Source organism: Cetorhinus maximus, chromosome 3 (assembly GCF_964194155.1).
Source record: "Cetorhinus maximus chromosome 3, sCetMax3.hap1.1, whole genome shotgun sequence".
Lineage (NCBI taxonomy): Eukaryota > Metazoa > Chordata > Chondrichthyes > Lamniformes > Cetorhinidae > Cetorhinus > Cetorhinus maximus.
The window spans coordinates 59683261-59704190 of NC_135881.1; the positions used below are offsets into that span (position 1 = coordinate 59683261).

The 20930-nt window shown below is 43.4% G+C and overlaps 1 protein-coding gene across 5 annotated transcripts in view; it reads right to left on the reverse strand.

The window, feature by feature from the left end:
- crot (carnitine O-octanoyltransferase) overlaps positions 1-20930 on the reverse strand; it is a 71701-nt gene that overhangs the window by 28978 nt on the left and 21793 nt on the right. For all 5 annotated transcript variants that reach the window (XM_078538430.1, XM_078538428.1, XM_078538431.1 and 2 more), the window contains 9 exons: positions 16594-16719; positions 15559-15660; positions 14151-14234; positions 12131-12238; positions 10009-10139; positions 5944-6067; positions 2417-2495; positions 2217-2310; positions 1960-2079 (listed from right to left, as the gene is read on the reverse strand). In XM_078538430.1, coding sequence (XP_078394556.1) covers positions 1960-2079; positions 2217-2310; positions 2417-2495; positions 5944-6067; positions 10009-10139; positions 12131-12238; positions 14151-14234; positions 15559-15660; positions 16594-16719 — 968 coding nt within the window. The remainder of the gene's footprint in view (positions 1-1959; positions 2080-2216; positions 2311-2416; positions 2496-5943; positions 6068-10008; positions 10140-12130; positions 12239-14150; positions 14235-15558; positions 15661-16593; positions 16720-20930) is intronic.

Consider the following 20930-nt stretch of genomic DNA (forward strand, 5'->3'; position numbering starts at 1 on the left):
TCCCGATGGTCTGCTCCACCAAGTTGCAAGTTGCAACATGAGCCTCGTTATAACATCATTCTGCTGCAGTCTGAGGCCGCCCCATGGGTGTCATCAATCATATTCTGTCCCCAAGGAGCCATCCCTGCAACTTCTGTGGATCCTGAAAGACTCCAAGAATCTGTGACCGACTGAGGATGTAGGCATCATGTACACTCCCTGGAAACCGTGCGCACATCTGCAGGATGTGTTTCTGGTGGTCACACACCAGCTGCACATTCAGTGAGTGGAATCCCTTGTGGTTGATGTAGTCCACCATGTGTAGCGACGGAGACCTGAGCGCCACATGAGTGCAGTCAATCGCACCCTGCACCTGTGGGAATCCCGAGATCCGGGCTAATCCAACTGCATTCTGGCTGTCCCGGTCTCAGGCGAAATGCACAAAGTTGTGTGCCATGGAGAAGATGGCATCCATGACCTCATGGATGTATTTGTGGGTGGCGGCTTGTGAAATCCCACAGAGGTCACCTGAGGAGCCCTGAAAGGAGCCACTAGCATAGAAATTGAGCGCCGCAGTCACTTTCACAGCCACTGGCAGTGGATGCCCTCCATGTCCCCTTGGTGCCAAGTCCTGCAGCAAGTGGCAGTTGTGGGCCACCATGTGAGTGACATGAGCAGTCATCGGTGACACTGGTTCCCAGTTATCTGCAGGAATGGCAGGTGGCGTCCATAGACCCTGGCTATCACTAGGCGCCGACCAGCACGGCTCACTGTGGCTCCTGGGCAGCATGTGCGGGAGCCCCAGCTGCCCCTTCTTCCTGTGTTGCTGCTCCTGCCTTTGCGCGGCCAGGAGCCTCAGTCACTCTCTCCTTCGTCTTCTTCACTCTCTGTAGGCCATCAGGCATACAGCTAGGTCACCAGGCTCCATGATCCTGATGTGGTCCTCCTACATAAAAGAAAGAAAGAAAGATGTGGTTAGCATGGGTGTACTTAGCACCTTTCCTTCCGACAACAGCAACAGTTGCCTCCGAGTCTGGACAATAGTTGCCCCCCTCCAACCCCTCTGACAACAGCAACAGTCGCCTCTGTGGCAGGGCGGCACTTCACCCAGGCCCCCTGGTGCCCCTGAAGCCTGCAAAGCAACAGGAGACCCTGGTGAGCTGTGGGAAATGATGCTGTTCACTCATCTCAGTTTCCCCCAAAGTGAAGGCCACCACGTGCACGTCACCTGTGTGCTGTTGTGAAACATGCCGACGTGCTTTCCCGCTGACGTGGATGGACGGACCGGTGGGGTCCAGGAGCCTGGCGGGATGGCCTTTTAATGATATGCTGATGTATTACAATGAGCTCCCCGACGACTGTTGGCGGGAAACACATTCCACCGCCGGCAAGCTGAGCGGGGGGTTGTGACTTGCCTTCTCGCCGTTGTGAAACTAATCGCGCCATATTGTCCGCACACGCCACCTATCATACCCGCTGCCATCAGGCACGGAAAACTTCGCCCTTGGAAATGTTGCACAGTCGTATATTTATCTACATGTATGGAATTCAAGGATTGAGTTATTACATTGCTTGCTTTTACTACAATGTATATGTCTTCTGAATACCATACAACATTTACTTGTCATTCTCATGGGAACTAAAAAAGAAAGCATAACAAAAATCTCTACACAACAACCTGTATTTAATGACTTTCATATAACAAAATGTCCCAAGGCACTTCACAGGAACATTATAAAACACAATTAAGACACTGAGCCACATAAGGCGATATTAGGCCAGATGGCCTAAGGAGGGAATTCTAGAGTTTACGGCCTAGGTAGCTGAAGGCACAATCACCATGGTGGGGCAATGAAAACTGGGGATGCTCAAGTATGTCTGTAAAATCTGATCGTCACTGAATAAAGATTTCTCCCATGCATTTTATTGCCACATTTCTTATATTCTACAGATACCCTGAATATGCATTGTGACAATCACCTGTCATCTCGGATACGGTAGAAAAATCCATAGCCATTGTGGACCATAGGAAGGACAGCACCCAGGACTGTAGTATATCCAACAAGGCTAGTTGAAAGAACAAAGTTTCCTCCACCACCACTGTTAAAACAAAAGAAACAAAGTAAGCAACTTAATGGCAAATTGTCATGAAAGCATACAGTGAGCTAACCCACATCTTACCTGTAACAGGTCATGTTATTTTTATTGTAATCTGTGAAACAGGGAACAAGAATTACCTTTTAGTAAAGGCAGGATCTGAATAGAGCTCTGGCACAGGAAGACCTTCCTGTTTAGCTACAAGCAGCAGACCCAGCAGATGTCGGTCAAAACCTAAAGTATTAATGTAATTGGAGCATTTAATTAATTATACATAAAATCTGCAAGTATTAATTTAGAAACTCAGTAAATACCAAATCAATGAAACCAAGCTACTTACCTCTGCCATTCTGGCAGTCAGTCATCAGTTTGTAATGCTTTGCAAAAGATTTCATCATCAGCTGTTGACGTTTCATATTCTAGGATTGAGCATTAAAAGGTTTCTCAACATTGTGAGTTGGAAATAGATTAAAGAAAAACATTTACAATTGAAGAACCCATAGTCTTATCCTTATTTTAGCATTGTTTAGAGAGAATAATTTGGTACAATCTTAGTTCCCGTGGCTATACTTCTTGCCAATTTAAACCCACACATATCTGTCAAAGTAAATTTACAAGTTACTCATTTACATCCGTTCAGAAGGAAGCCTTTTTAAAATTCAATACATATTATGTGGTCATTAAATTCAACTTCTAAATAGTTTAAAATTAGCAGTTAACGAAGGAGAACAAATAATACCTTTGATTAAAGGCCTGACTGAGCTGAAGAAGCAATAACGATACAAAGGTGTATATTTTCATCTATTTCTTTTAGCAAAATATTGTGAATATAAAGTGGCGATGTCTGCCTTACATTCACACTGATTTTTTTTACATTAGTATTAATGAATGGATTAAAATGTACCCCAAAAGTTTAAAGTAAAGATTTTAGATATTATAGTATCTGTATCATCTAGGCACATAAAAAGAAAACGCAGGGTCATTGACTTTAATGATTGACATTTAAATGTGTACATGACTGAAATGATTTAGTAAATAAGTAATGAACTCAGATATAAGGGTTAGGAAAATTGGATTGCAAGTACCAGATGAAGAGGTAAGGCAAAGGAATAATTTAAAACGCATAATAAACATAGATAAGAATTGATTACTTCTGACCAAAGGGTAGGAAGAACGAATTAAACATTTAAAGGTTCAACACAGCACGAAACTGCTATTAGCAAGCAGTGGTACAGTTTAAAGAAAAGAAACAGGGAGGGCTCTGGGAGGTAAAGCTAAAGCAGGTTGCAACGCTGAAGATACTTTTATTAAAAAAAAAGGAGTGACAAGATGACAGAATCAAATTCATTAAAATTAGAGTTATCAGGAAATGGAAGGGGAAGGGAATTAATTGGGATAGCTCACCAGACATGATGGGCTGAATGGCTTCCTCTTCTGTTGTACCATTCTATATAAGCTTGCTATTTCACTCTAACTGCAATTGTAAAATTGAAGGACTGTAGTCCAACAATCAGCCTCAAATGAGTCTTAAGAGCAGAAGGAAACTCCTTCCGAGGAGATTTGTGAAATACATTCCCAACTGTAGCAGTTAATGTCACGCCAATTACTCATTTCAAAAATGAAACTGAATAAGTATCTTGAAAGAGACTGAAGGTTATATAGAAAAGGACTGAAACAGATCATTCAATACTCCGAGGAATATTTATGCCACTGGGATAACGAATACATCACTTATGAGATGTAACTGGTGAGTGTTGAATAATATGAAATGCAAGGTTGGACTGATATCTTGATATTCTGCTTAATTATTCTTTTTGGACAGGAAAAAATTTAGCAGAGCTTTATTTGCAATTTGAATTCTGTTAGGCCTCTTCCTCAAGGCAAATGAGTGGGTTCAGTAGAATTTGTGAAGAAACAGCTGCAGTATACCCACATTCCTGTGGGTGGCAGCTTTGACCTGTTGCCCAGCTTTTTTGCCAAGGTACCAACATCAATTTGTACTTTGGGAGGAATCAGCAACTTGGGCTCAAATTGTGCTGGTTTTCCAAAGTACAGTTATGATTCAAGCTTCCGCTCAAACCTTTTGGCATAATCACAAATGTAAAATCTTCTGTGAACTGATGCAATTGGGTAGCACAATTTTTTTTTGCCTTGCATCAAAAAATATTTATTGGTGTATTTAACGCACTAATCTAGTGCATTGGGAATATCACAAAAATAAGCATTTTTAAGAGTGTCTCACCTGATTTTAAATAACTGAAAATAACTAAATAAAGCTATAAGCTATTAAAAAAAATTACTAGTTTCACTGGTGTACATTAGACAATTTCTTAGTAAATTATGTATTCCTTAATACTTAAAGAAGTTCAAAATCTGCTTAAAAAGTTAAATTAGGAGAGCCTCCTCGAATGGAAGTAATCAGCAGAATCTTGCCATGCTCGTTATTTTGTTCTGGGGGCATGGCCAGTTTTGTGGGAGGAACAATGTTTTTTTTAAAGCAGCGGTAATGATCACAGAAACTCAATTTAGGCATGACCTAACTTAAACTTTCCTGATCTTTTATGCTCTTTGGGCAGTTTCAGACAAATTGTGCAGGTAAAATGAGAGCAATCTAGCTCTACCCCCAGCTGTTCGGTAGTGCTGGAGCCCCAGTTTACAAACACTGTATCTTGAACTTCGGTGATTACACAAGGATTATAATTTTTAACAAAGTTCAAATCTTAATGTATGTATTACTTTATTATGGGGAAATAGCTGGAGATTGGGACTAATTGGATAGGTCAACTAAAGGACTGGTATGGGTATGATGGGCCGAATGGCCTCCTTCTATGTTACACATCATTTTATGATTTTACACATAACATTCACAACAAGGGCAATCCACGGGCAATCAGCATGCACTCCAGAGATTAACTTTGTAAAAAGAAAATCAGCTGGTTAAAAAAAAAATCCTACGACACAAATCCAATTCACCTTCAGGTATAAAATGAACGTTCCTAGCTCAGTTTCAAATAGTTACTATATTAGGAAAATTACTTTTAAAGATAAACTCTAATGGTATAGGTTACATATAAAGGTTAGCTAACAATGAATTTAAAGCGGCAACTCAACTTCAGGCTTCAGAAAAGGAAGATAAACCACTTGCTCCTGTTCAGGATATCATCTGAACCTCATGATTGGAATTATGCTTTATAAAATATATCAGGAATTGCATTTTCATGTCACAATGTTAGTTTTGAAAATTAAACTTCAGCTGGAGCACAAGAAATATTTTCCCAAATAACAACGCACAAAAAAGAGAAGAGCTGTCGGTCAACCCAATGAAGTAACTTTAGACATTGCATAAAATTATCAGTTTTATATATGTGTATAGTTGCTATCAACTTTGCACCACACATCTAATGCCACCTTTAATGAATCCAGTTTGGACAGATTATCTAACAGTTTTTTTTATGCATTCATGAGATGTGGGCATCGCTGGCTAGGCCAGCATTTATTGCCCATCCCTATTTGCCATTGAGAAGGTGGGTGGTGAGCTGCCTTCTTGAACCGTTGCAGTCCATGTGGTGTAGATACACCCACAGTGCTGTTAGGGAGGGAGTTCCAGGATTTTGACCCAGCGACAGTGAAGGAACAGTGATATATTTCCAACTCGGGGTGGTGAGTGACTTGGAGGGGAACTTCCAAGTGGTGGTGTTCCCATGTGTCTGCTACTTATGTCCTTCTAGGTGGTAGTGGTGATAGGTTTGGAAAATGGTGTCTAAGGAGGTTTGCTGAGTTGAGCGCCTTTCTGCTAGTTTGTGTTTAATTATATTATTTAATTATATATTTAATTATAAAGTATTGTTTAATTAATTGAACACCTACAGAAGCTGCTGGATCCAGCATTGCACTACACCATTCCACAGCCTCAACAGTGCAGGGCCTCATTGTCTCAGTTCGGCCATGATAAAATCGTCTCGTTGTTGCAGTCTCGTAACAGCAGCCAGGTCTGTGAAGAATTGATTTGGAGAGGTCCATTACTTTGCGTAGTTATTACAAAATTATAAACATCTCAGATATTGTCAGGTGAGCCCACACTCTTGGTGCAGGATCTTCCAGTCAGCAAGAGGGGTCGGGGCCCGCTCGCCGATGTGTAAAATGATGCGGAATGACGTCGGGCGGAACTCCTGACGTCACCCCGCGTCATTTCCATTTTCAGGTTGGCGGGGTCGCAGCCGAATCAGCTGCGTGCCCGCCGACCTATCAACAGCCTATTGAGGCCATTGGAAAACTAATTACGGTCATTAATGGACCTGCCCGTCCAACCTTAAGGTTGGCGGGCAGGCCGGGAGCCCTGGCGGGCTTCGGAAAAAGCATGAAACCTCGTCCACGGGCGGGATGAGGTTTCATGAGGGTATTTAAATTTTATTAAAGGTTTCAATAAAAGTTATGGACATGTCCCAAGTCATGTGACAGCGTTACCATTTGTGTGACAAATTTTAATTCCGAGCCAATCTCCCTGAGGCAGTGCTTAGCTTCAGGGAGATCAGTGCGCACTTCCGGCTGAGGAAATCGCCCCCGCCCGCAGAGGGAGCGCATAGCACTTTCGAGCGGATGTCACACTGGGTGGGCCTTAATTGGCCCGCCCATGTAAAATGGCAGCGCGCCCCCAATTGGGGGCACCAATTGGAGGCGTGCCTGCCCGCACTCGCTCCCGCACTTCCCCCACAACGGGGGGAAAATTTTTCCCTTGGATTAAAAAGAAAAGTGCAATGTAGAAACACTGGTATACTGCGATATTTCACAAAAGCATGTTCCACCACTCCTCTTGCCTAAACCATGCAGTTGAAATTAAAGGCATGCAAAAATAGAACGGCAAACACTGTGTTATCTGATGGTTAAAACTTATTGGCTTTTAGGCTAAAGTTATAGCAAACCTCTTTAGTTGCAAACTATTGAAACATAAATTGAAATTGAAGTGAGGTTATGTATGACAAAATAACAAGAAATGAATTGGAGAGAGAGGAGAATGGTGCAGGAACTCGCTAATCCTTCCAGTATTTTTAAACCAATAATGTTTCTCTGAGACAGTGATTCTGCCTTTATAGTCCATCCAGCAGACTAGCAAAAGACTAGTTAAACCTGACAATATTAACAGAAATTAAAACGACAGTGAAGATTGTAAAGTAAACTTCAAACACTCTGGCTGGACTCAAAACTGCTGCCTGTTTCTCAAGAAGACGAGTCTACCACATTAAAACCAGTGGTGTCATATCATTAGTAAAAAAGCAAAATACTGCAGATGCCTGAAAACTAAAACAAAACAAAAAATGCTGGCAATATTCAGGAGGTCACACAGCATCTGTGCAGAGAAAAAGAGTAAATATTTTCAGGTCGAGATAAGTGCTGACAAAAGGTCATTGCAACCTAAAACGTTAACTCTGTTACTCTTCACAGATTGTGCCTGACCTGCTGAGTATTTCCAGCATCACTTTTAAAGTATCATTTACTCAGTGCAAAAGCTTTACATCAACTATGGTTTCCGTCAGGTAAGGTAACCAACAATGTGTATGCTGGTGGCAGCGCTTGTGACATCATCCTATAGCTAGGGGCAATGCTTAGTGTTCTCTTCAAAAGAGAATTTGAGATAGCTGAAGACGACAAAATCCTGGACGTGACTTGCAAAAACTGAACTGCTTGGCTGGGAGCTTCCCGAAGATCAAGCTTCTGAAAATAATATTGACGTTTCTTGTTTGCGAATTTGCATTTGGATTATTAATGCCAGTAGCAATTCTGGATGCAGCTCCACTGCACAGATAGAGGGCTGCATTTTACCTGCCCCTGCCAGGTGTGTTTTTGGCATTTGTCCACCCCACCACCTTCCCACCCACCCACCCCAGAATTCACCCCCATAATACGGGGGTGGCGAGGGTGGGTGTTTTTGGGCTCCAAAATCGGCAAACTGCCTGCCATAATTAAATAGGTAATCAAGGGTCAATTAGGCTTATTATCAATTGATAATATCCAATTGACCCTGATAATATGCTGCCCACACCATAAAACGTTTGGCTTGGGAAGTCGGGCAGGAATGGGCAACCCAATTTTTAAAAATAATCTCTTCCAAAGGTGGGAAGGAAAGTGAGTTCTATCTTCAGGGGCTGCCCTTTGCCGATCGGGGGGCAGCCCCCAAAGATACAAACCGCACCCCCCTTTCTTCCTACCCACCTGTAGCCTTAAACTCACCAGTCTCCACAACCTCCTCCCTGACCTGCCCAAACCCTCCTTGTCCAAGAACCTGGACTTAACCTGTTTCCAGAGGTCCCTGGGCCTCCTTCTTCCTCCTTCTGCAGTCCCGGCAGCGCCCACTAACACGCTTTTGGTGCTGCGGGACCGATGGAGCTGCCGAGCAATCTGATTGGCCGGCAACTCACGAGGGTGAGATTACCTCCCCAGTGAGGGTCGGAAGTGCCACTGGCCCTTGTTTAGCCCACCGGTGCATTATGACTGCGGGGTGAACCAGAATGGAGCAGTTTGACTCTATGCCGACTTTCCTTCCGGGGACAAGTCGTCCGCACCCACTGTAATATTCAGCCCATAGTCTGTAAAAATCTTTTCCAACAGAATATATTTGACAATGAATGTAGTTTTCCCACTAATCCTTGGAGCTCGACAATAGCAGGATTTGGAGCTAATCAGTTTTGTACTCTTCAAAGAGGTAAGAATGGGACCTTAATTAACTAGTACTTCAAAGTGTTTCATTAAACCTGGACTTTGAGAAAATGCCAATACATGACAAATGGAATCCTGCAACATTATAACCCCTCAGTCTGAGTGCAGATGCAGTTTATGTTTGTCGATGAGTAAATGGAATTTCAGCCCACAATAAAAGTTTGTTTGATGTACCAATCTGCTCATCATACAAAACAATGTCTACAAAGTTAATAAAAATCTTCCACCTTAAATATTTTCCTTTTAAAACAGGGTGGTTAACAAAACATTATTGTTGAAGGAAAGAAGTTACATTTATATAATATAGTTCACGACCCCACTCAATGCAGTTACAGTTGTAATTTCAGTGAACAGCAGCCAATTATCATGCAGCAAGGTCCCACGAACAGCAATGAGATAAATTACCAGATAATGTATTTTACTAATGTTAATTCAGGGCTAAGTATTGGCCAGGACATTGAGAAAAACTTCCCTGCTCTTTGATATTTTTCATCAACCCGATAGAGCTTTGATTGAAATCTGAGATCTGGCACCTCCGACTTTATAGCTCTCCCTCAGTACTGCATTGGTGCATTAGCCTAGATTTTTTGCTGAAATATACACTCTGGAGCAGTGTCTTGAAACTGAAATCTTCTGGCTCAGAGGCAAGAATGCTGCCACTGAGCCACATCTGCCTTACTTGAACAAAACAGAAGAAAGTAAAAACAAAGAATTTACATTCAGATCATCTAATATTATTTAGTGTCAGTGACTATTATGTGATACAAAAACAAAAATACCTGGGAAAACTCAGCAGGTCTGGCAGCATCTGCGGAGAGGAGCACAATTAACGTTTCGAGTCCGAATCACCACCTTCAACACCTCTTTGTCCTTTGTCTGTGACATCTTTTGGTTAGCTCCACCTATCACTGGCCCTCTATCCAGCTCTACTTGTCCTACCCCCTCTTAAACCAGCTTATATTTCACCTCTCTTCTATTTTTACTTAGTTCTGTTGAAGGGTCACTCGGACTCGAAACGTTAACTGTGCTCCTCTCCGCAGATGCTGCTAGACCTGCTGAGGTTTTCCAGGTATTTTTGTTTTTGTTTTGGATTTCCAGCATCCGCAGTTTTTTTACTATTATGTGATAGTTGTTTTCAGTTTAATAACTCAGTGCCTTGCAGTGAAAGTGTGGCTGTGGAACAAATATGATATTTGCTCTATACCAGGTCGTGATGCTTACCGTCGATGAAACCTGTAGTAGGCTAACTGAAGTGCAAGTTGTACAAAGATGTCTGGGTGAAGCTTCTTGCTTTTGATTAGAGATTTTCCAAATGCAGTGAAGGCATAACCGACAATTTGGACATCCAATGCCTGGAAAACCAAATGAGTTACTACAATCACATAAAATTATTACATAATTTATTACATAATGTTTAAAAATAGACCATAGATTTATGTTTTCATTCCAAATGTAATTACTGTAATTTATACATGTAGCTTTTCCTCCACCTCCAAGTACTTCAATTCAGCAGGCTATCTATCAGAACACCATGAGAAAGGATTTTTTTTTTTTTTTTGTTGTTTTCAATGTGCTCATCAAGATGAGGGAGGATAGTACTAAAGAAGTCTTCTGATTGTGGACACCCCACATTAGCAAAAGCACTTATTCCTGGGTCAGATATAGTACAGCTAGATTCAGAATAATGCTTCTTCCACTCTGCCCAACAATGGCCGGGATTTTCTAGCTCCATCACAGGCGGGACCCGCTGCGGGCAAGGCAGCGCCCCAGCCAGAAGTCCATTGACTTGTGGCGGGACCGGAAGATCCCAGCAGCGGGTGGGTGCGGAAAATCCCGCCCAATGGAACTCAGCTCCAACTTTACAAAAGCACGTTCTCCTGCAGTGGTGCAACATCTGCTTCCATTTCACACACTAGCTATCCTCTGGCCTTTGAGTAAGATTAACAATTAGTGTTGAAATTTTAAGGCAATGTCAACGAGGAATTGGATGGAGACTGCCCAAACTTATTTTACACAGCACACAGAGGTGGTCTTCTTCAAATCTTTATCGGTTATCTGGCCCTAGACCAAGGGGTAAAATAAAAAATCGCTGAGTATTTTCAATCAATGTTAACTGTTCTTTAACTCAAAGTGCAACTTCATGCTGGCCAGAAATGTATGCTCAAATGTATAATACTCAATTTTTAAGAAAATACAACACAGCACAGCCATCCTTTAGAATTTCACTCTGGTAAGATCATTTTTCTATGAAACTAGTTTAATCTCCTACAAAAATGATAGCAGGTATCCAAATTAGCCATGTTTATGTGGTCCTGGATGATCAAGTACAACTATAAACTAAAAGCCAGATACTTTACATAAGTGTACATCTTCTTACCTTGGTTGGAATATGATCAGAAATAACAAGTGAGACAGTCTTGTTAATCAGAGGGCTTGATACGAGTCTTTTGGGTTTAAGTGGCATATATGATGGTGTAACTAATGCTGTGGTTCTACTAACAATTAAACATTTATTCAAATGGAAACAGAATAGGCCTCCTTCCAAACTTCCGTGATAGGGATTTTTAAATGCGGGAGGACTGAGAGTGCAGCTATTATGATCTATTGAAATAGGGTTCATAATGTAAATAAGGTTGAATCAGTGAGCACATTCCTAATTCAACAAACATACTTTCATTTGCAACATTCTGCAACAAAGTGTGAATACTAGCTAAACTGGCATATTGGAAGAGAACAACTACGCCAACTAATTAACTTGTATGACACCAAAATAAAAATCCTTTCTGCAATGAATAATTGGTTTAATAACTTGCATTTATAGGGCAACTTTAACAAAGCAAAAAGTCCCAAAAATGTTATCAGACAAATTTGGCACCACAGTGATATCAAGGCATGACCAAAGGTTTGGTCAAAGAGGTAGATTGTAAGGAATGATTTTAAAGGAGGAGAGAGATTTAGAGTGGGAATTCCAGGGTTTAAGGTCTAGGAAGCTGAACACATAGCTGCCAATGGTGGCGTGATGAAAATTGGGAATATTTAAGAGGCCACAGCTACAGGAGTGCAGAGATTATGGTAGGCTATAGGGCTTGAGGAGGTTACAGTAATAGGGAAGGGCAAGACCAGGATGAGATCATAATATAGGGATGAGAAAATCTATTTTCTGGATGCTAGTGGGGGCCACTTCTATGGCTGATGACTTTCCTGAATCATGAAGAGGCACAAAGTTGACAAAGACATATCAGACAAACATTGCATTATTAGCCCCTACATTTCTTGGAAAAGTAGCTAAGTGCTTATTAGGATACAGGTGTAGCTCATTTATCTTTACAGAAATGACTCTTACCTGCTTGTAATACTGCTGCTTAGCTTGATCTATGTCATTTAGAACCCTCTGATCCAACGCAAAAACCAGCTCCTCTGGCAAAGCCAGGTCACGTACTGCAGTCGATCCCTGAGAGAAAAGTGGTAAATTATGGCTTCAAATTAGAAGGTATGTAGTCAACCCTTAGTGGCTATCTACGAAGTAAAATTCAATTTTATCCCCTTAGTTTATAAGCAAGTATGCCTCAACTTCTTAAAAACTATTATAGAACACAAATATTATTCTAATAAATACTTCAGATTAATAAAGATCTGTTTCCCCGATAGATTAGCAAAAACTAGTTTGTGCCATGAAAATATTATTGGTAGTGGTCAAGCTTGCAGATCGCTAATTAACAGATACCGGCCTAAAATGGTTTGTGATAATACAAGATCAGTGTTTGATCATTTTCTTTTGATATTCCCCATCCACTATTAATGGGAAGTGTTAAAATCATATAAAATAAGTAAGCTAATGCTTCCATTAAAATAGCACCCAGATAAGTTTCATAAAGATAATTAACTGCTTTTCCATTAATATCAGTGACAATAATTCTTATGGTTTGGTAGTAGTGGAGGAAACAGTAGAAAACATACCAATGCCAATTTATTTTAAGCTAAATATAACTGGAAAGCACCTCTGGTAAAAGCTTATCCCTTAATAATCAGTGTGAGCCTAAGGGCAATTTCCAAATAATCTTCATAAAATGGCAAAACCATTCTAACGTTTATCCAACCTAACCTACTCATGTAGGAGGCCTGACTCTTTGGCAAAAAAGGGTCCAACTCAAGAAGCAAAGATATTTAGCTAGGGTCACCATGCTTGGGTCATTATATGATGCTGGAATAGAAAACCAATCATCTGCAACATTTTCACATGCATGACCAGCCTGTAGTTTTATTTTTATTCTTTCATGGGATGTGGGCGTTGCTGGCAAGGCCAGCATTTGTTGCCCACCACTAATTGCCCTTGAACTGAGTGGCTTGTTAGACCATTTCAGAGGGCCACATTGCTGTGGGTTTGGAGTCACATGTTGGCCAGACTTGGTAAGGATGATAGATTTTGATCTCTAAAGGATATTAGTAAAGCAGATGGGTTCTTATAACAATTGATGATAGTTTCATGGTCACCATTACTGAGACTAGCTTCTAATTCCAGGTTTTATTAAGATGGTGGAATTTGAACCCATGTTCCCAAAGCATTAATCTGGGCCTCTGGATTGCTAGCCCAGTGACATTACCATTATGCCACCATCTTCCCTTGGGAGGAAGGCTGAAAACCCAATACATGAGAAGTATGTAGACTGAAGGTGATTCAGGTTAAGATGATGAAAATCCAGTGTTTATGTATATTATACACCTGCAATTACTTCTCAGCAGTTCCAGATAAGAAGGAAATTGAGTTTAATAACAGGATGCCAGGTTTTTTTTATATTCTATTTGCTTAAAATATAAAATACATTTAAGCTACTGCCTTGACAGTGGCATACAAACATGATGAGCAACCAAATGACAGAGAAAAATAATCTACAGTGTCATGCCCACGGTACAGTCATCTAACATCTCTCACATTATCATCACTGATTTTTCCTAAATAAATGGAGTGTTGAGGAAAAACTTTACTATAAAAGTTTTAACACATCATAAAACGTAGTTATATCGAATTGGCAAAAACTGTCACAAGAATCATCGCTGTTACAGGCACAAAATATTTAACTTTGTATTATACCAAGTACCGCTGATGACAGTCAAATAAAAACAGAAAGGCTGGAAATACTGAGAAGGTCAGGCACCAACTGTGGAAAGAGGAACAGAGTTAATGTTTCAAGGTGATAAATGGTGTCAGAATAGATGAAAGGTCATCGACCTGAAGTGTTACCTGTTTCTCGCTCCACAAATGTGACCTGACCTGCTGAGTATCTCCAGCATTTTTGGTTTTTATTTCAGGTTTCCAGCATCTGCAATATTTTGCTTTTGATGAAAGGCATGCATAGTTTTCTTACCTTCCATTTGCCTTCCACTGACTTGATAGTCTGATCAATGTAATAACACATGGAAACCATGACCATGGCATCGTAAGGAGAATGCTGAGACAAAACAGAACCAAATACATTATCTGTTTTAACACAATAACTTTCAGGCTGTTTGACATCACTAGAGATTTTTTTGAATCTTGCTGAAGAGAGAGATGTGTTGCTGAAGCTTTTTATCTTGCACTCATCAGGACAAATGCAAGGATGCCAAATTTCCAAAGATCTTAACAATTTCTAATACAGGATAAAAGGGGTGCTGATTGGTTGGCAAGTCGATTCTGGTTGGCCGAAGCATTGCTATAGAGAAAGCAATGGGGAACAATAGGCTCCCCAAGCTCAAGGGTAATTTGAAAAAAACCACAAGGCTTGGACATATTCCTTTTGTTTGCAGAGAACGAGTCCCTGTGTATGAATGTATATCGCTTCCAGCAAGTGTAAATGAGCCATATTGCAAGCTTGACTGATTATCTTAAATTAGCCGTTAGTATAGCTATTAGTGCACTCAGGATTGTTCAGCAAGTGCTGCCCCATCACAGTATCACATCTAATAGTAGACATTTTGTATTGGGTTTTGCATGTGCAGGCTATGCTGTGCCTATTACGAACAGAGGGGAACATGTTGTTTGATTTGATTAGCCAAAAGGACGTCTTGCCTACAACTGAGCAAAGTATGAATTTCAGTGGCAGTGCAATGCCAGGTACACAGGCCATCCATCCCAACAATTGGCAAATCAAATCAAACAAGTGCTTAGGTCAACGCCGGGTGGTCCATCAGTTTTGCTCTTTTTTTTGTAATGGATTTTGATACAACGCTATTGCTTGATAGGTCTTTTCAGAGGCAGTTAAGAATCATATGCAGGCCAGACCAGGTCAGGACCGTAGGTTACCTTCCCTGGGAGGGCTTTGACAACAATCTGGTAGTTTCATGGTCACTGTTATTAAGCCAGCTTTTTATTCCAGATTTATTTAATTAACTGAATGTAAATTTCCCAGCTACCATTTGGCACTTGAACTCCTATTTCCAGATTATTAGTCCAGCCCCCTAAATTACTGGACCAGCAACAAAGCCATATACTACTAATTTGAAAAGGGCTGAGGCTCTGAAGTTGTCTGATTGAGGCTCTGAAGCTATCTGATTAGTAAATTGTACTAGATAACAATGATTTCTCTGACAGCATTTTCCAAACCTGTGACCTCTACCACCAAAAAAAAAACGTGAGGATAGGAGGCAAAATGGGAACATCATCAGCTGCAGAGTCCCCTCCAAGTCACAAAGCATCCCAAGTTAGAAATATATCACCGTTCCTTCATTGCCTCAGGATTAAAATCTTGGAACTCCCTACCTAAGATGTAGGCATCTTTTTTCCGATTCACTTACATCACAGTTTGAACTGAAAGTTCCATTGGAGAAACTGAGGCAATTGTATGACTTGTCACCCCATCGGACAGTTGGGTTTCCAGTTAGTGCTGATGAACATAGCTGAAAGCAGTAAACAAAACACAATATTGGATGCTTCTTTATGCATACACAATGTATCCAAATATTATATCTGCTAAGTCAACATAAAGCCACTCTTTTTCAATATGAGCTTATACTTTAGGGGCACACTGAAATCACAGGAAAATGGCAAGTAATCTAAGACAACAAAAACAGGAGCATTGTAAAACAAGATAGGGTACAGTACCGCATAGGGAGATATTAGGACAGCTTACCGAAAGCTTGGTCAAAGAAGTAGGTTTTAAGAAGCATGTTGAAGGAGAAAAGAGAGGTGGAGGCAGCAAGATTTAGTGTGGGAATTCCAGAACTTCAGGCTCAGAATGCTGAAGGCATGGTCACTGATGGCAGAGCAATTAAAATTAGGGGTGCAAGAGATCAGAATTCGAGGTGCACAGATACCTTGGAGGATTGTGGGGCTGGAGGAGATTTCTTTGTATTCGTTCATGGGATTTGGGTGTCGCTGGCTAGGCCAGCATTTGTTGCCCATCCCTAATTGCCCTTGAGAAGGTGGTGTTGAGCCACCTCCTTGAACTGCTGGAGTCCATCTGATATAGGTGCACCTACAGTGCAGTTAGGAACAGGATTTTGTCCCAGCGACACCGTAGGAACTGTGATATATTCCAAGTCAGGATGGTGTGTGGCTTGGAGGGGAATTTGCAGGTGGTGGTGTTCCCACGCAGCTGCTGTCCTTGTCCTTCTAGGTGGCAGAGGTTGCAGGTTTGGAAGGTGCTGTCAAATAAATTACAGAGAGAGTAAAGGGAGAGACCATGGATAGCACAAGGGACTCTGATTTTCTATTTCTGTATTTGCTGCATGCACAAATCCCAAAGAAATAATTCAGTCGGTTTTCATTTAGAAGCTCCTATATATGTATGATTCGTTTTTCTATTATAGATAGATGGTTCACCTACTCACTTGAGAGTAATCTTCAGGCGTTCCATGGGGACTGGCATCATCCAATGATAGTATGAACAAGGAGCTCTGAATTTGTTCCAATATAGTCAAATTCTTGGGATCCAAGTCAATTAGATATTCCCGTATCTACACCAAAATGTTGAAAAGAAAATTATCCTGACAGAAATGAAAACGCCTCCGCTTCAAAAAATCCCTATGACAAAAATGTAGCAGTTATCTCAATAATGAATCATGGTGTTGCTTTCTTTTCTTTCTGTCATGGTACAAGTCAGGTACACTCACAGCAAGCCAAACAACTGGAAAAAGCCTTGTCTGAAATTTGCTTGTGCATATTTGTGATTGGTTACGCTTTGAGTTTGAAAGACACATAATTAAGTTTAATTAAAATGATCAAGTGAAGGAGAAAGTATTTTTCTGTTTTGTAAAAAGTATGTTGTCCGTTTGATGTAATCAAAGAACGGTAACTAGGTTATAGAGAGACTCCACAGATGGTCAACACCAAACTGCCATGTAAAAGTTGATACTGAAAAAACATTGTGGCCAGTCCAGTTCCCACCGCTGCCCCAGTGATTGAGCAAAAGCCTTTCGCTAATATATTTCAACTACTGGTTATATCGTGACCTCAAATGATCTCTCAAATTTGGAAGCGATTAGAATAATACTTCACTAGGCTGTGGCTTAGGCTACAACACACTTAATAATCTAATAGATAGACGAATGAACAAAAAAATGGTCAGAATTTTCCGGTTTTCATGCCGTAGCATCCCAAAGCCGCCTCATTATTTATGCACTCCCGGGAAACACTCCTCATTCGCCCTCCCGTCATCACCCCGCCGTTGCATCACGCCAGCCGCCATGTTTAAAAGGCAGCCGCCAGCTTGCCACCGCTGCCCGGGAGACGTGGCCAGCAAAGGAAAAAAGACCGCAGCCCTTCGGTTTAATAATGGGTCCCTTGAGCGACTGTTGGATGCCGTGGGGGGTCCTTCAACCCCACTCTGGCTGCAGGATGGGCAGCAACATGACCAACCCGGCTTGGGAGGTGGTGGCAGCGGTGGTCAGCGCCAATGCCCCTCAGGAGAGGACAGCCACCCAGTGCCGCAAGAGGATGAATGATCTCCTCCGTTTGGCCGGGGTACGTCACTCTTTTCATCACTCTCAACCCCAGCACACGTCCACAGGGCCCTCATTCACTGCCAGTTCTAGGGACATCACCATTCGCTCCCTCACAGCCCATCCATGGGACCACTCACGACCCGTCCATGCCAGGCACATTTATCATCTGGCCCGGCAGGCGTCCTGTTTATACTTTCTCCATCTCTATCCTTGCAGGACAAGCTGGCACACAGCAAGACAGAGAGGTTGCAGACCGGTGGCGGAATGCCTGAATGCTTGAAATCAGGGTCCTCATAGACCTTGAAAACAGAGCCATCCAGCTGACCGTTGAGGATCTGGACCGGTCCCGTGCTGACATTGAGGTTGGCGCTGCTCTATCAAGTGAGGATCCAGCAGTGCAACATCCATCAGACAACCATGCCATGAGTGATGGGTCCTCTTTAACAGGCCACTGCCATGCGCTAATTATCTCCCCTTGCTTTTGCAGGCACATCTGCCAAACAGCCAACAGAGTCCATGACCTAGGGCCTCCAATCAAGCCCCGAAGAAACCTCTGAAGAGGAATCTGAAGGCACCCTCCTCCAAGTTCCGTCACAGCGCTCACCCACACCCTCCACCAGCACAGATACACACACCTTGGTGGGACCTAGCTTTGGAGTAGACACAGGATCACAATCTGGTGAGCATATCACACTGTCTGATCTACAGCATGCAGCGGGCAGGGACTTCCCAAGTGTCTGGCATTCGGAGGGCTGCTGGAGGCCAGAAATCTGCTGAGTCTGTGTCAGATAACGAGCCTCTGGACTTGGTCATGTCACAGTTGCTGGAGCTGCAAAGGCAAGCTAGGGAACATCAGGAAGGGATGTCCGCTGCATTCCTCAGATTGTAAGGCACGATGGAGGAGTCCGTCCATCTTCAGGCTGAGGTGCTCGTGCCAGCATTGCAACGCACCGAGGCCAACACTAGTAGCATGGCAGCCGCCATGGAGACCTTGGTCCAGGATGTCGCTCCTGCACTGCTGCGCGGGCTCAACTTCATCACTGATGCCATAGTTTGCCTAGAACAGAGTGTACGCGAGAGGGGTGCAGGACAGCTTGGTCTCACTCCAGCTACCCCTTCCCCTCAAGGAGTCCGCCAGAGGCCTGCGGGCACCCATAGGGAGGAGCATCATTAGGTGCACACTCCGGGGCCATCCACCCAGGTGACTCTGGGAGTGACCAGCTCTTCCGAATCCACTGTTCCTGTGACCTCAGCAGCTCCAGATTCACAGGCTGAGGAGGGTGCCACTGTCACACAGTAGGACCCTGAAAGCAGTCCAGGACCCTCCAAATCTCAGCCCTCCAGAGGACGCCCACCAAAGTCATCACAGACAGGGCGTCACAGCCAGCAGGCTGTCTCCACCTTCGCTGTGGATGTCCGGGGAGCGCTAAGCGTAGAGGCAGGGTTAGGAAAGTTAAGGAGAATTAGTTGCACAGCCTGGGCATGGGCCTGGGCATCACTTGTACATACTGTTCACTATTGTCAATAAACTCCTAAGAATGTCTCCCTGCCTATGGCTTTTTGTTCTGATGAGCAGTGTTCGTGTCACTCAGATGTGAAAACTTTCTGCACAAGATAAAGGTAGGTGTCTCAGTTCAGGGCCACTTCCCTGTTCTCTGTGCGGCCTTCAGGCCAAAGTGATGGTCCGGCCTCACACTCCCTGGAGACATTACTGATGCCTGCAACCCGGCTGTGCTGGTCATTGCTGCCAGAATGTAGTGGGCAGGTGCCACAGCATTCTCTCGATGTGCTCTCAGCGCCTTTAAGGAGGGGCTGGCCCCCATCTCTTCAGCATCTGTGACCACTAATGCTGTGCTCCAGCTCCTGAAGGGCTCAGATGCTGAAGGCAGACAAAGCATCAGATGCTTGTAATGTTTCTTGGCTACGTCGCTATGTAGTAGCGACTACATAGTCAGACATTCTCAGAGGCTATGTGAAGATTTATGGAGTGTCCTCACTACATGTCGTCATCATCCTCCTGCAATGTAGTGACTATTAGGGCCTTCACTGCATCTCCATGACAGGAGCATTCTCACAGAGGGTATTTGTGCTGCCATAAGCCAGACTGGAGTCAAATGTTCACAATTGTGCTGTGAGGATCTATGGGGTCACCTCACTGCATCCCCATCATTGTCGCCTCCAAGGACCTCCTTACCCTCATGTGTCCTCCTCATTGGAGGAGATGTGCAACTCCTTCATCTCCTCAGCCAGCTCGTCACCCTGTTGCAGCACCAGGTTGTAAAGGGCGCAGCAGATGACAACAATGCGTGACACCCTCTGCGGACTGTATTGCATGGCTCCATCAGACCGGTCCAGACACCAGAACCTCACCTTCAGCATCCCGATGGTCTGCTCCACCAAGTTGTGCGAGCTGCAGCATGAGCCTCATTATAACATCGCTCTGCTGCAGTGTGAGGCTGCCGCATGGATGTGATCAGCCACAGCCTCTGTGGGTGGCCCTTGTCCCTGAGGAAACATCGCCTCAGCTTCTGTGGACCCTGGAAGACTCGGGGGATCTGTGACCGACTGAGTATGTAGGTGTCGTGCATACTCGCTGGAAAATGTGTGCTCACCTGCAGGATGTGTTTCCGGTGGGTTCAGTGAGTGGAAGCCCTAACACTTGATGTAGTCCACCTTGTGCAGTGACAGAGACCTGAGCACCACATGGGTGCAGTCGATCGCACTCTGTACTTGTGAGAATCCTCAGATTAGGGCAAATCCAATGGCCCTTGCATCCCGGCTGTCCCGGTCCCGGGCAAAATGCACTAAGTTGTGAGCCATGGAGAAGATGGCATCCTTGACCTCATGGATGCATTTGTGGGTGGTGGGTTGTGAAATCCCACAGAGGTCACCTGTGGTACCCTGAAAGGAGCCACTGGCATAGAAATTGAGCACCGCGGTCACTTTCACAGCCACTGGCACTGGATGGTCTCCATGTCCCCTTGGCACCAAGTCCTGCAGTAAGTGGCAGATGTAAGCGACCAGGTCCCTAGACATGCGCAATCGTCGACAACACTGGTTCTCGGTCATCTGCAGGAATGACAGGCGGCGTCCATAGAATCTGGCTGTCACTAGGCGCCGACCAGCCACGGCTCACTGTCGCTCCTGGGCAGCGTGTGCAGGAGCCCCAGCAGCCCCTTCTTCCTGCGTTGCTGTTCCTGCCTTTGCACGGCCAGGAGCCTCAG